This window comes from Ooceraea biroi, chromosome 2 (assembly GCF_003672135.1).
Source record: "Ooceraea biroi isolate clonal line C1 chromosome 2, Obir_v5.4, whole genome shotgun sequence".
In the NCBI taxonomy this organism is placed as follows: domain Eukaryota; kingdom Metazoa; phylum Arthropoda; class Insecta; order Hymenoptera; family Formicidae; genus Ooceraea; species Ooceraea biroi.
The window spans coordinates 13,287,366-13,300,715 of record NC_039507.1 but is presented as its reverse complement, the minus strand read 5'-3'; the positions used below and the strand labels follow the sequence as shown (position 1 = coordinate 13,300,715).

Here is a 13,350-nt window from a genome sequence, read left to right as displayed (position 1 = left end):
TTCCATGATGATGATGCCGGACAACCTCGTGGCACTTGAATTCAAGCATATAAATGCGGGTTTTTCCGTGACGCGCCAAGCTCCCTCCGGATTCCGCGCGCGGGGTCGATCGATCCGCACGTTCGAGAGCATATCGTGTACGTTACTTACGGGAGCAACTTCTCGCATGGGAGTAATTAAACTTTCTCCCGCTCTTTATACACGTACACGCCATTCTCCCGGCGATATCAGCGATGTAGCTACTCGAGAGTTTGCTGTTCAGGTGCGACATACATCACCGTTGTTGAATCAGCAAATCTCTCTCTAGAGAGGAAGACAGAGAAGAGAGAGAGAGAGAGAGAGAGGGAGAACAAGGGTTTGTATTTTCACAACTGTCTTTTTATACATGTAAAGCTGATTCTAAATGATTTGTGCTTGCGAGTCGGAGCGCAGAGGAAGCTCGTTTGATTGTTTATAGCGTTCGTTCTTCCCTCAGGCAAGGCTAATGCAACAAGTATTATAAAATCGCGGCAGCGGCTTGCATCGGAATTGGCTCGCGAGTTCTATTTTATTTGATTTCTGTTTATACACGTGCACCGTAAAAAAGGGACGGTAATGACCACGCCGCCAACGTCGATATTGATTCCGCTATGTCATCTTCATCGGGGATTCGCCGCGAGTAATTTACACAGATAGATAGGAATTATTCATGAGTCAATTTAGTATGCCTCGGTAATCAAATGCGTCGATGCTTTCGCGCCGTCGAAACCATCGTGAGTGGCCTGGCAGCGTGCGAGCTCCGAAACGGCCGCGGCGCGGCGATCGGAACGTCGCGTAATGCGAAGAACGTTGGAAAAAGCGGAAAATTCGCCGCGTGTCGTGATCCTAATGAGTCAGCCGACTGATAGAACTCGCTCCGGCCGTCACCATATTTTCCCCCCCATTAAAGTTACAGTTACGTGCATGCTGATGTCTCCTCTTTTAACCCCCTCGTCGGTCACCTTCCCTCTCGCGCTTCCCTTCCCACGCCGGCTACCTCTTCGCGTCCGATTTCGAGCGCGGCGAGTGTTCGATCCTTCGTTACGTATGACGCATTGATGAAATTTGCGGATCCACGCATTACGAAGTCGCGGAGTTGCCGGCGCCGACCGTCGCTGATGAACGACCGTCACCGTTCGTCATGCCGTGAAATTACAGAGCCGGACGTAACGCAGCCCGGTCCGTCTGTTGTCCGAGGTAACGAGTTGACTTTCGCGATGCCATATTAATTATCGCGGCGCGGTGTTGCGCGCCGCGTGAAACAGCCGCGCGCGCCCGTTAACAAGCGAAGGGCCGATCAAACAGTTTAATTGCGACACTTCCCCGGGAGACTTGCGTTTCGCGTTTGCGCGGAACTTTTCTTCGGCATAATTGCGCCGAGTGGGAATTCATCGAGCGCTCGTTTCGCCGTTGCCACTTACGTTTTTACGTGGCAGCCGCGATTTGCTTGCGAGAGCTCAGAAAACTCGCGGCTGTTTTCGCTTCGCGCGACGCGACGCTCTCTCGGCGAGATCCTTCTTTCAGGTCTTCCTTGCATTGTTGTCTGCTTATGCAATTAGGGCTTATACCCTACTCTGCATTTAAGGCATGCACTGTGAAAAATTTAGTAAGCGATACAAGAAGCGGTTACCAAGCAGCATTTATTAAACGGCTTCGTAAGGGTGTAATAATCGAACGTGATTACATGGTTCAGGTGCACGATTTTACTCTGTACCTTGCTCCCATTAAGACACATTTCGTTCGCATCAGCTTGCTTAACATAATGCCACGCTTGCTCTCGTTACGCGGGTTACTCTCGTTACTCTCGCAAAATGTACAACGTCGCGAGTACCAACTCTCATGAAAATTCATACGACTATTTAAGTGTTAAACGAATGCCGGGCGGCGTGATTTACCACGAAGTTTACTTTAACGCGGCGCGCCGTCGCGGGATATTAAACCGAACTGTTGTCACGCCGAAACGCGCATGGCTGCGCGCGATTCTCAGTGCTAACTTTATACACAAATTCAGTCGTTGCGCGTTAGTTCGCGGACCAAACTAATTGCCTCGCGCAGCCAGCAACTCCTTTTATGGCCCCGCTGAAAATAAAGCCATAAAAAGTCCGCGCGGCAATTGGCCGTGATGGATAGGAGCTCGCGTGGTTTGCCGGTGGATTATGATAATTGACTCATGAAGCGCCTCCCCTGTATCCCATTCACCATCCATGCTTTTAGCATGCACCCAACGTAAACAGCGCGCAGAGCAGGTGGTAATCCAGTACTATGCGCATCTTTGGAATTAACGTCTGTTCCGTTGCTAACGAGGTCGCGTCATGGGAACGCAACGAAATTATACGCGGATACGTGTAATCACGAGATCGTAAGAAATCGTCGGGGATCTCGTTGCAACGACGCGTCGGGTCGGCAGGCAAAGCAGCGGTCAAACAATTTGTTCTAGTGCAGCGCGCGAGGGGGTAGTAGCGCCATTATCAGCGCCGTCACCTTCCTCGTTATGCGAGCCTCCTCTGCGAAATCCCGTTCCTTAAACGTATGCATGACTCTCGACCGATTCGAGCCTGTTAACATATAAATTGCCGCTTAACGGCGAGACAATCAGTTTCGCGGAAACTCTTGGGAAGAGGGTGACGACGAAGACGAGGACGAGGACGGCACGGAGGGCTGGAGTAAACGAGATGGCAAAGGCAAAGGGTGAAGGAAAATAAAATGAGAGAGAGAGAGAGGCAGAGAGAGGGGGAGGGAAATAGAAAGAAAGAGACAGGGTTGGAAAAGGGAACATCGCAAAGGGACGACGCGAGATGAGGTCACCCCCGAAAGCAAGAAGAGGAAGAGCGCGGAAACGATGGGTGAGGAGACGGTGACGCGCCGGGGGAGCAAGGGGGAGGCCGTCGAAGAGACAGAAACGGGGGGGAGGGTGGCATTCAATTCAATTTCCTAAGAAACTCTTTAGTGTTTGAGATACAGCCGCCGAAAGGATGCGCGTGAGGTTAGATATGTGGTGGAGACGGTGGGTGCGATCGCGGTGGGGGATGGAAGACGGATAAACGAGGGGAGAGTGTGGGGTGGTCGGGGGTCGGGGGAGGAGGAGGATAGAGGGTGGGTGTGTGGGATAGAGAGAAATCCGTAGGATGGATAGAAGTGCGATCGTGGCTGCGCGCGAAGGGACGAAGTGGAAGGAAGGAAGAGAGGAGACGCGTCGCGCCGCGGGAAGGACGGAGCGAGCGTGCGATGGAAAAACTGTAATGGCGAGTGAGTCAGAAGACAACTACAACGATAGAAGGCCGCATAAAAGAGAAAGAAGTTCCCGTGTGAGCGCGGGGGCGGGAATAAGAGGGTGCGCGAAAGCGAGGAGGAGAGGGGCGGGATTGATATCGCCGAAAGAGAAGGAAGACAGCAGGGACAGGACGAGGGGTAGCAGGGAAGGGGTGCCAGGATACGAGAGCGAGAGCGTGGACGGAAGAGAACGCGGGATAAACGGAGATGCGCGGGAGACGGGAGAGAGAGACTGACTAACTGACTGCGACCGACCAGGGGGCGAAGGGGAATAAGGATTCTGTGCGCGGGCGCGAAGCTGGCGCAAACTCTTCGTGCAGCATCCCTCGTCAGTTGCAAGTCAGGAACTATCGCGGCCGCGTGGCGTGCTTGCCCGTGTCGCCCGCTAGTCTTGCCGATCTCGAACGCGACGCCGATCGACGGCCGATCGACGACCGAAACGAGCGACCGCTACCGGAAAAATACCGAAGAATACGTAACGTGCGCGAAGGCTCGTCCGTGTGCGGATTTCTCGATCTTCCCGCGCGATTTTCGATGTCGCTCCGCGGCGTGACACGTCTCGGCTCGCGCGAGTAGGTTTCTATGAGACACCGAAGAGAAAACGGAAGCACCGTGGTACCGATCGAGGAGCGGGAATATATGTAGAAGGGAGAGCAGAGAAGAGACGCGCGCACGTTACAGTGACACACAGTTCTTCCGGCAAAAATGGATAAAGACTTTCGTCGGAAGTATCACGGAAAAATGCGATGTGCTCTGCTTCACCTGCTGCTGATAGTGGGGGGTAAGTTTCATCACGCGGTGCTAAGTTCAGCAGGAAGGGACGCTCCGAGAGTGATTCCGTGTCCTTTTACCGAGCAGCGCGCTGGTAACGCGTTCTCCATCGAATCATCTAATCTTCGAGAGGGGGGCAGGGTCCCCGTTCAAAGTGAATCTTTGCCGCCGCTGTTTCATCATTAATGCGAAAGTAATGGTGGCGGTATCGGGAGAAAATGTGTTTTCTCAAGCAATATCGAAGCTGAGAGTACCGAAGGGTACTTTGAGCAACGCTCCGCGCAGAAGAGGAGCGTCGTCTTTGATAAAAGCTCGGAGACCCTTCGCGGTCCTATCGGCCATAGTTTATATTACTGGATAGCGACGGGTAAAAGCGGGGGAGGATGATGTCTGCTCTTTCGTATCGCACCAAGAAGGAGAGACATAAAACGGTTAAGTTCCCACTAAGTTGGGCCTGCAGTCGTTAAAGGAGTCGTTGGGAGCTTTCGGTCTTCTGCGCCTCCTCCGGCCGCCTCGTTGCTTCATAAAGTTCCGAGATCCGCCGATTCGGAAGAGGACGCGGGATACCTGCGATCCTGGGGAATGGCCGGCCGTTTACAACCGCGCTACGATCGGCAGAAACGACATCATTACAACCAAGTTCGACTCGTTTAGATCATCGAGATTGTAACCGATAGATCACGTTCTCGACGAGATAACATCATTGCGATTCGCTATTCGCTAATTTTGTTCTATATTTACATGCGTCACAGGAAACGCATAGTTACGTTGTTATTTGCGCTCGGCTTCATTGATCAAAAACACTGTGGATCTTCGTTTCACGCGACTTGTATAAGTAACGTTTAACTGATTCGTGTTCGCGCTCTTCTTGAACCCGACCCGGTGTGCCTCTCAAGCGGACCAGGAAAGATTGCAGCGCGAACGATTTGCTCTGATTCACATCTTGGACGCGAGCCACTTTAGGATGGCTCTTATGGAATAACAATTTTTTTATATTGGCCACCACACGGACGAGCACGCTAAACTTTGATTTTGTCTCGTCGAAATAGGTCATCGTACTCTCTTCGCAGTGGTCATACTAGGTAGGAACTCTTCGGGGCACGACCTTATTAGAGCCTGTCCTTGGACGTGAATCATCTTAAACGAATCTTTTCCTGCCCCATTAAGAGCAAGTATCTTTCTTAGAATATAACTACATGCATTCACGTACACGCACATGCTCATAGACTCCCGCTCGCGTATTGTCTCGTAGTTTCATGTGTACATGACGACAAGTGAATAGAATTGAAGGCCTAATCGGATTAGAGTTAAAGTTTCTCACGCTTGAGAGAAGGTACGGTGCGTAAGAGCGACTGCCTCGTGACAATCGGGAGGGTTAATGGAGTAAGTTAAAGTGAGTGTAAGTGAGTCTGTGCAAGCGCGAGTTTTTGCACACGTCCAAAGAAGAGAGTGATGCATGCATTCGCCGGGACAAAAAGCGTAACGGGGCGAAAACTTCCGAAACTGTTCGAGATATCGAGAAACCATTTCCAACCTTTTTACGTTCGTAAACATTTAAAATACTGCGCACGTACGTCTATGCTGACTACTAATCGAAGCGAGACTATCGTGAAAAATCAAGTACCAAAAAGGTCTGCAAAAAATAGGAGATTATTATTTTTTAAGAGAAATATTTCGAATTTTTTATAATATTCAGTGTATGTAAAAGTTATAATTTTGCTTCATACATTGTTACGTTCATGCTCGTGAATATTCCAAAATATTTAACGTATTGATGAAATATATCGAAAAAATGAGGTGATCAATTTATAATCAATCCAATTCGGATTTCTATGGATAGAATTCTATACTAGAATTCTATGGTAGAATTTATATCAATTCGCTGAACATATTCGTCGACTGGAAACAGCATTGAGACGTTCGCTTGTCACTGTGCTTTCTCCGAGCGTTTAGTAAGATTATAATTACGTTCGTACGTCGGGGTGGAAGATTTCCAGAGTCACGTCGTGCAGTTTTCATTTCCTCGAGCGCGGAATCCAGCTCAGTGTGTTGGCGAAGTTTTCGGGAAAGCGATACGCTACCATTTTTGCGTTGTAAAGCTCAGTTGTTTCCGATGAGACAAATTTTCTCGACAGAATATTCGCCCTTCCGCCGGACCGCTGCTTTTCCGCACGATTGCGCCGCGCAACGACAAGGCGAATAGATACGTGAAAATTCCTTAAGAAGAAAGAGAGGGAGAGAGGACAAGAAAATAGAGGAAGTAGTCGAGATAGAACAAATCGTAGCGAACGTGCACCGGAATGCAGACATATCCGAGATATACACTCGCCTCTTTCGCCATCTTCTCGCAGATACTTTACCTCCATGACGCAGCATTCTCCGCGAACGCACGTCTCCTGAATCCGCACTCTCTCTTATTGGGGAAATGCTATAGTTTAGGATACGCCGATGACAAGTTGATTTATTTCTTTCGCGGAAAGCCGCTTTTAGAACGGCTCTTTGCGCTGCTTTTAGAACGGTAGATTTTCATGCACGATGATTTTTGCTGTCGCTGCTCTCTCTTTCTTTGTTTATCTGTCTCTCTGTCTCATTTGATTTTGATATCTTCATATGCACGATCCCCACACATTTTGTGAAGGGAACTACGTTTTCCTGCGAGCGTACCCTGATTCCGCAAGAGAGAGAGAGAGAGAGAGAGAGAGAGAGAGAGAATGAAACGTAAGATCCTCGTCGAAGAACAATACCCTCGGAATTTTCCTTTATTTCTATCTGGTACTGGGGTATTTTCGAAATGAGCGTGTTTGCTTCTGAGAGTGCACCATATTTTCAAATGCTTCTATAAACTCCGTTCACTCCGCGAACAGTTTCAGTGCAAAACGTCTGTTATCTTTCACAACTTTATTCACCGTTGCGTCGCGCGGTCCCACCCATACTTTATCGCTATTGTTAAACATTTTTACACGAGACAGGGAAAGTTAGCGTCTTCATTGAAATCTACATAAGCGTCATGCATAATTATTATCAGTTGTTCAAATGAGAAGCAGGCAGTGCAAAGTTAACGCAACGCGGCAGTTATTTCAAAAGTCGAGAAGATCATTTCTAGTTTTATGCAAATGTAACTATATTTTTCCAGCATTAGCATTAAGTATTTCTGAAAAACGTTTCCCCGCGATTTCATCATTTCACTTCTGATTCAGCTGACGATGGACTCCAGCAAAATTGATTCGCACCGATCAAACGTGACAGATTGATTCATTATCCAATGTAAATTTTTAACATCGTTTGATAACAAATTGTCAATTGATCTCGATTGGTGATCAGCGGTCAAATGATTATTTGTTCAAATTTGTTAAATTTCTGCGCCACCGTTTCATTACGCTGTGTTTGCTCAGCAACGTGTATAGTTTTTACGTTGAAATTCGCGCAATGAGCACGCGCGAACGTTTGCGATTGAAACATTCAACTCTTACTGACTTTGAATAACGTTTTAATCCGTTGATGGGAGTGATACTACCTCCATTAAAATGCATTTCTCATAACTTGCATAAAAAGCTCGATAATATGGAAATTTACGCGCCTCATAATGTCGGCGGCCGATGTTATAAAAGTAAGAATGTAACATGAAAAATATTCGTTCTCTCCAAGTTCTCCTGCATTTCTTATTACATTGCAAAACGTAGGATGGATTTAATTCATTCCGTATAAAAGCGCACTAAAAGGGAAGCTGCTCGAGCTGCTCCGTCTTATCCAACCCTATGAATTTTAATCTACTAATTGCGCTTTAGTCTTAATCGATTGCTGCGCATGTTAACCATCCCGTCGTCGGAATATCTCAAATGAAGCTGAGCGAAAAAAAATGAGTGATGATACATTGGCAATTTTCTTTATGCACGTCTAAATGAACCATTTTTCGCTCTCGAGGAAGTGCAAAAAAAAAACGCCAAGCACAGATCCATTACAAATAATCTTGTGCTCGTCGATTGCGAAGCAGCTCGCACTTTCGTCCGTGATTATTATATTATCCGTTGCAATTTAAGCACCAATGACTGAACAAACTCGGCGCGCGGTTCTGCCAGACATTACTTCTAATTACCTTATTAAATAACCTCCCCTCCTTTATTCCACCCCGTAGCGACAGCTGCAGTTGGAGCGGCAGAAGCACCGCGCGCTCGTTCTCTTCCTCCATTCCTCTCTCCATCCTTCCCTCCTACTCCTTCTCTTTCGCGGCAGTGGATCAAATTTTGACCAATTACTTCCAGTAACGCCGCCTTTATCGTTTACGCCCGGCGTTAATGAACATAAACTCGGAGACGCCCGGTTATCCGACGTGAGCTTTACTCTTCGTTAAGCAAACTCGATCCACACTCGTATAATAAACACAATGCCTCGTTCGCGCCTCTGTTAGCGCGGTCTCTTCACCTCGGCTTTCCTCCCCATCCGTTCGTCTCTCCCCGAGCCTTCAATCCCCGATTGAATCCGGGACGTTAAAAAGTAAGATTGAACGAGACGAGAAAGATCTCGTTAAAGAACGCGGAGCGCCGGCTCTATTGCCAGTCCGATAATGATCCGGCAAGCCAAACATTTTATCCACTCGTCGTGCCTCGATTCGTGCCGAGGGAGGGCGATTCTCCATTCTGATCCCCTCGGCCGTCTCAAGCCGGCTGCAATCCGCGGCAGACAGCCCGAAAGATTTCCACGAGACGTCAGAGAGTTCCGTACTCTCTCTCTTGCTCCTTCTTCTCCTTCTCTCCGTTCCCTTTTTTTGTCCTCTGAATCGGAATGCAAAGGATGCAGAAATGAAGAAGGTACTTCCGTCCACAATTCGAAGACCTCATCGCCTTCCGCCTCGGCCCGATTGTCCCGTCTACATCCCGTCACGGTCGTCGTCATGCCCCTTTGTTCCTCGAGTTTTCTCGAGTTGCTCTCCTCGGCGCGGCCGAAACGACGAGGAAAGGATTTCTCCGAACGGAGACGTCCTCGCGGACGCTCGCCCTCGTCCTCGGATATTACTTTTATTCTGTTTCGAACCTGGTTGCTGGCCCGGACACGACGGAGCGTCGTGTCTCCTCCGCTTGAGCGCGGTGGTCCTTTCATCTTCGAGTCGTTTTGTATCATCGCGCTTGTATTGCTCGCGCGCACGTGATCAGAATCCGCGCCCGGAATTCTCTACGGGGAAACCGGTGGCGCGTACGACCGTATCCTTCCGTGAAGTACAATTTCCCCGGACAAGAACAAGTCGTGTACGTCTCCTTGTGCCATCAGCGCGAACTTAGTCGCTGCCATGAATTGGAAAACGAACTACGTTCCACGCGTTGATTTTCAATTTGCCGGGTTCAAAGCATAAAGGCAACCCCGCTGTCGGTTTTACGTCGCGAGCACGTCGCGAGCACGCTCGCTGAAATTAAAATGACCATCCGCTTGTGATGACGAAAACCCTGAAAACACAGCCGCCATACGCTGCTTCCGAGTGTCGAAACGGGAGCCGGATCCTCCTTGAAAATTGAATACGAGAAAAGAAGATGGTACGCGGATCATGGAGGATGACAGGCAAGTAATGCGCCCGGTCGCTCCGGTTAGCGTCGCGCTCTGCTGTTTCTGCTGTCTTCTCGGCAAGATCTCGACGTGTCCGAAGTTACGTCCGCGCCACTTAACATTTAATTACGCGAATCGTCCGAGTCACGCAGTGCTCATGATCGCTTGGAAATTAGATCGACGCGGGAGCACCGCACGCTGGAATTTATCCTATAAAACGCCGCGATCAGCCGATCTGGAACGATCGCGAGGAAAGAACGAGCGGAGAGGCAACGCGAGGGCGAGCGAAAAACAAGGATAAAATTGAAAGTCGATCGGAGAGGGTGAGCGCTTCCGGATGTAATTCCGCAAATACGTTCCGGTTTCCGGTCGGGCGAGTTGGGCCAGTCGTCGGCCGAATCGTCCACGTTGAAATTCGTTCGTCCAGCGTTCGTCCACGCCGGCTTTCGGCCACGCGCCATGTGTGACCAACGATGCGCCCTTTTTGCGGCTCGTGGAGCCAGAAAATGATGGCGCGTGCGCCAGGACACGCTTCTTTTTACGGTCGGGAAAGAGCCCCCGGAGTTGGCACCGCGGGTTGGCGGAGGGGAAGGGGAGGATAATTTCATCAGCGCGGCGGAGCCGCGTTAAGGATCGCCGTCCGGTTCTGAGGCGGCGCCGTGCTCAACTGAATTATCGTCGTCGGCTCTTGCGGAGCGTTAATCGCCGGCATGTTCCCGGATGTCATCCCCGCGGATGGACGTCACATCTCGCGGGGGGCGAGCGAGCCGATTTAATTGTTTTCGCGATCGCGAACGGCCGCGGCGAGCGCCGCGAACGCAAATCCGGTCGGATTAATCGAATTGAATCACACCGGATTTATAGCTAATTGGAGCGTGCCGCGTTGTTTCAATAGGCGACTGTAAAATTCTGATAGCGTAATTACGGTCGGTCTGGTCCTCTGTCCCTCTGACCTCTCCGCCCCCTGACGACACGCACTTTCGGATTCAAATTACGGCGGGGTGAGCGGAAGCACGCGATTTTAAAATTGCATGTATTTCAATAAATCGACAGGCCTTTTTTTATTTTCTCATGCGTTGCGAGCTTTGTACACGTGTTTATGATAATAATGGCAATTAAAATTATAGGTTGGAATTATTAAAACACAGTCAAATAAATTTAACGCTTGAGTATGTTTGTAACAACAAAGTAATATTCATTATTTTTAATAATTTCACACGAATTATTAATTTCGTGTTGTTAGATTTATTTATCTCGATATTATCGATATTGTAACTTTATAATATTTATAATATCAATAAATTTGTCTAAACAGAATATTCTCTTTTAGAAAAATATCACGAGAAATCAAAATAAATGTTCTCCGATACAATTAAACGACATTAAGCAAAAATCAGGATTACGTTTAACACAGAAGACTCATTTGGCTACAATCAAGACGAAGTGCACCTATTTCTGAATACGAGAATAGAAGTAACCCGTAAAACGCCAAGCGCGACTTGTATCGCAATTGTCCCAGCAAAAAAGAAGTTCGAGAATAGTGCTTTATACCGCATTTAACGCACCTTTATAACGATTGCACTTGACGCGGTGGCGACAAAAGATTGGTCCGCCGATAAAAGAGCCGTTACGGCTTCGATACGAAGAGAAACGGGGAGCAGGTGAACGAGTGGGTCAAGAGGGAAACGAGTGGTGATCTCGGAGGGTCAGAGGCGAACGGAAGAACAAGAGAAGATCGGAATCGAATGAGGAGGCGAGAAGAGAATCGCAGTGAGGCGTGCGTAGTGAAAGAGAAGAGATCGAACGAAGACGGGGCGAAAGAACGAGGGTGGGAGGGAGGACAACTCACCTTCGGCTCAAAAGTTTCTCAAAGAACTGCGAGGCGTTGGCCATTACCGTGGATCGCTGTGATACCTCTTTCGCTTCGCTTCCACTCGCTCGGCGAAACGCACACGTAAACCACAAACGCTCTCGGACGGCGAAACTTTTCGTCTGCGCTCGTCGAGAGTGAAAAATTTATCCGCTTTAAAACTGATTAGGCTGCGCGCGCGCACACACATGTATTCGTCGTTCCGCTGCGCAAATGTCTCACTTTCGCCCTAATTGGAAAGAAAATCTCGAATCACGATGCAACTACGCCCCCCAGTTATTTAATCCCTCCGTAGAAAATGCACCCTCTCTCTCTCTCTCGCGCGCGCGCTCTCGCTCTCTCATTCCCTCTTGGCTCAAGATCCTCTCGCGAGGAAATTCGACGTGAATACGGGATCTCTTGGGTATCCACGGTTGTCCTTATACATTTAATGGATTCCATGGGACCGGTTTAATCGCCCTTGCAAGCACGAGACGGCTGCGGGCCGGGCGAATGCACGGAGATGAGGGTTGGGATTACACCGGAGCGGTTGCGCCATTTTTGCTTAGTCGTCCTTCTGAATGCGTCGCCCCGGGTGGAAACACCTAATCGAATACCTCAACGCTGCGCTTTTGCAGTTATTACGACTTTATTGCGCGTGATACGGGGATTATTTATGGCGCGACGTCCGGCTAATTTTTCCCAAATGGCGCGTCCGTGAGAATTGCGCGCGGTGGATTACGCGATACACGCAAAACTACTTCAATCCAAGTAACGTCGCATTGCAGAACGGATTTTCACCGCTGATGACCCGAGTGCGCTCTCGACGGAATTTTTTTTCGCGTTCTCGTCTTTAATAACGCTCACCAATAACGTTCAGCGTCACCACTGCCGGCACGAACACAATTAACAATCTCCTGTTACAACATTTCCCTCGCCGGGAGATAACAATCAGATACAATTACGTCGCACATGATCAAGCATCCATAGCGGTCCGGCGCTGAAAGCGAGATCGTTACCATTATCGTCGATACTGATTAATAAATAAAGGCGACCGCGTTTGCTCTCACCCGGGAGCAAAATTCCCTTTTGAACAGATATCGTTTAAGATCCGCAGGGGGAGGAGGATGAGGAGACTGGCGGTGTATCGGTGAGATTCTCGGCGCGAGGAAATTTGGAGGCAAGCGCCTCGGATGCCTCCTTTGCGTTGTCTTAATATATTTCGTATACTCGCGCGCACGGGGGTTGCACGGTCTTTGTTGGAAAGCCACTTACCCCGCCGAGATACGTAATCTTGCCCGATGGCCCCAGGGCTTACATCGATCTAGGATTTTGGCTAACGCACGTGGGGAACCAAAGTTTATTAAGAAGCCTTCGAGACCACGCCGTGGAGAACGACGGCGCGCATCGGTTATTACGGAGAAGGGCTTCCATGCTCGGACCAGCTGCAAATAATTAATCTGCCTAGCTCGGGTATTTGCTTCAACGTTGCGAGAGCGCCGCCGTGAGCGCCGGGTCAACCGAGACTGCGATGGACGCAAGATTCTTACGCGTCTCTTACGTAATTTATGCATGAATGTATTGAGCGGTTCGCCGCAATCGCGTCGAGATATACAGTCAATTGCTTCGTTGCGTCACTTTCCTCCCTGCAATCTTGTAAAACTGAATTTTTCTGATCTGACGGTAAAATGATAACGCGGAATTAATTATCGCGTGTGTTCCATGGGTGATTTTAATGAATATATTTTATTGGAATCATTAAAGTCGAGACAAGCTCCAACTTTCGATTTACGGCTTTCGATAAACGATAAAAGAAATTGTGTGGAAACTAACGCTTTTTAACTTTTAAAAAAGATTCATTGAGGTAAAACAGATATACCTTTGAAAGATAAGAGCAGGGCAATTGCGCA

General features: G+C 48.8%; 1 protein-coding gene across 1 annotated transcript in view; it reads left to right on the top strand.

Moving 5' to 3' along the window:
- Nucleotides 1-3,604: 3,604 nt before the first annotated feature.
- Nucleotides 3,605-13,350, top strand: part of LOC105282898 — a 102,323-nt gene continuing 92,577 nt past the window's right edge. The window contains exon 1 of the mRNA XM_026975307.1: nt 3,605-4,069. Coding sequence (XP_026831108.1) covers nt 3,994-4,069 — 76 coding nt within the window. The 5' untranslated portion in view covers nt 3,605-3,993. The remainder of the gene's footprint in view (nt 4,070-13,350) is intronic.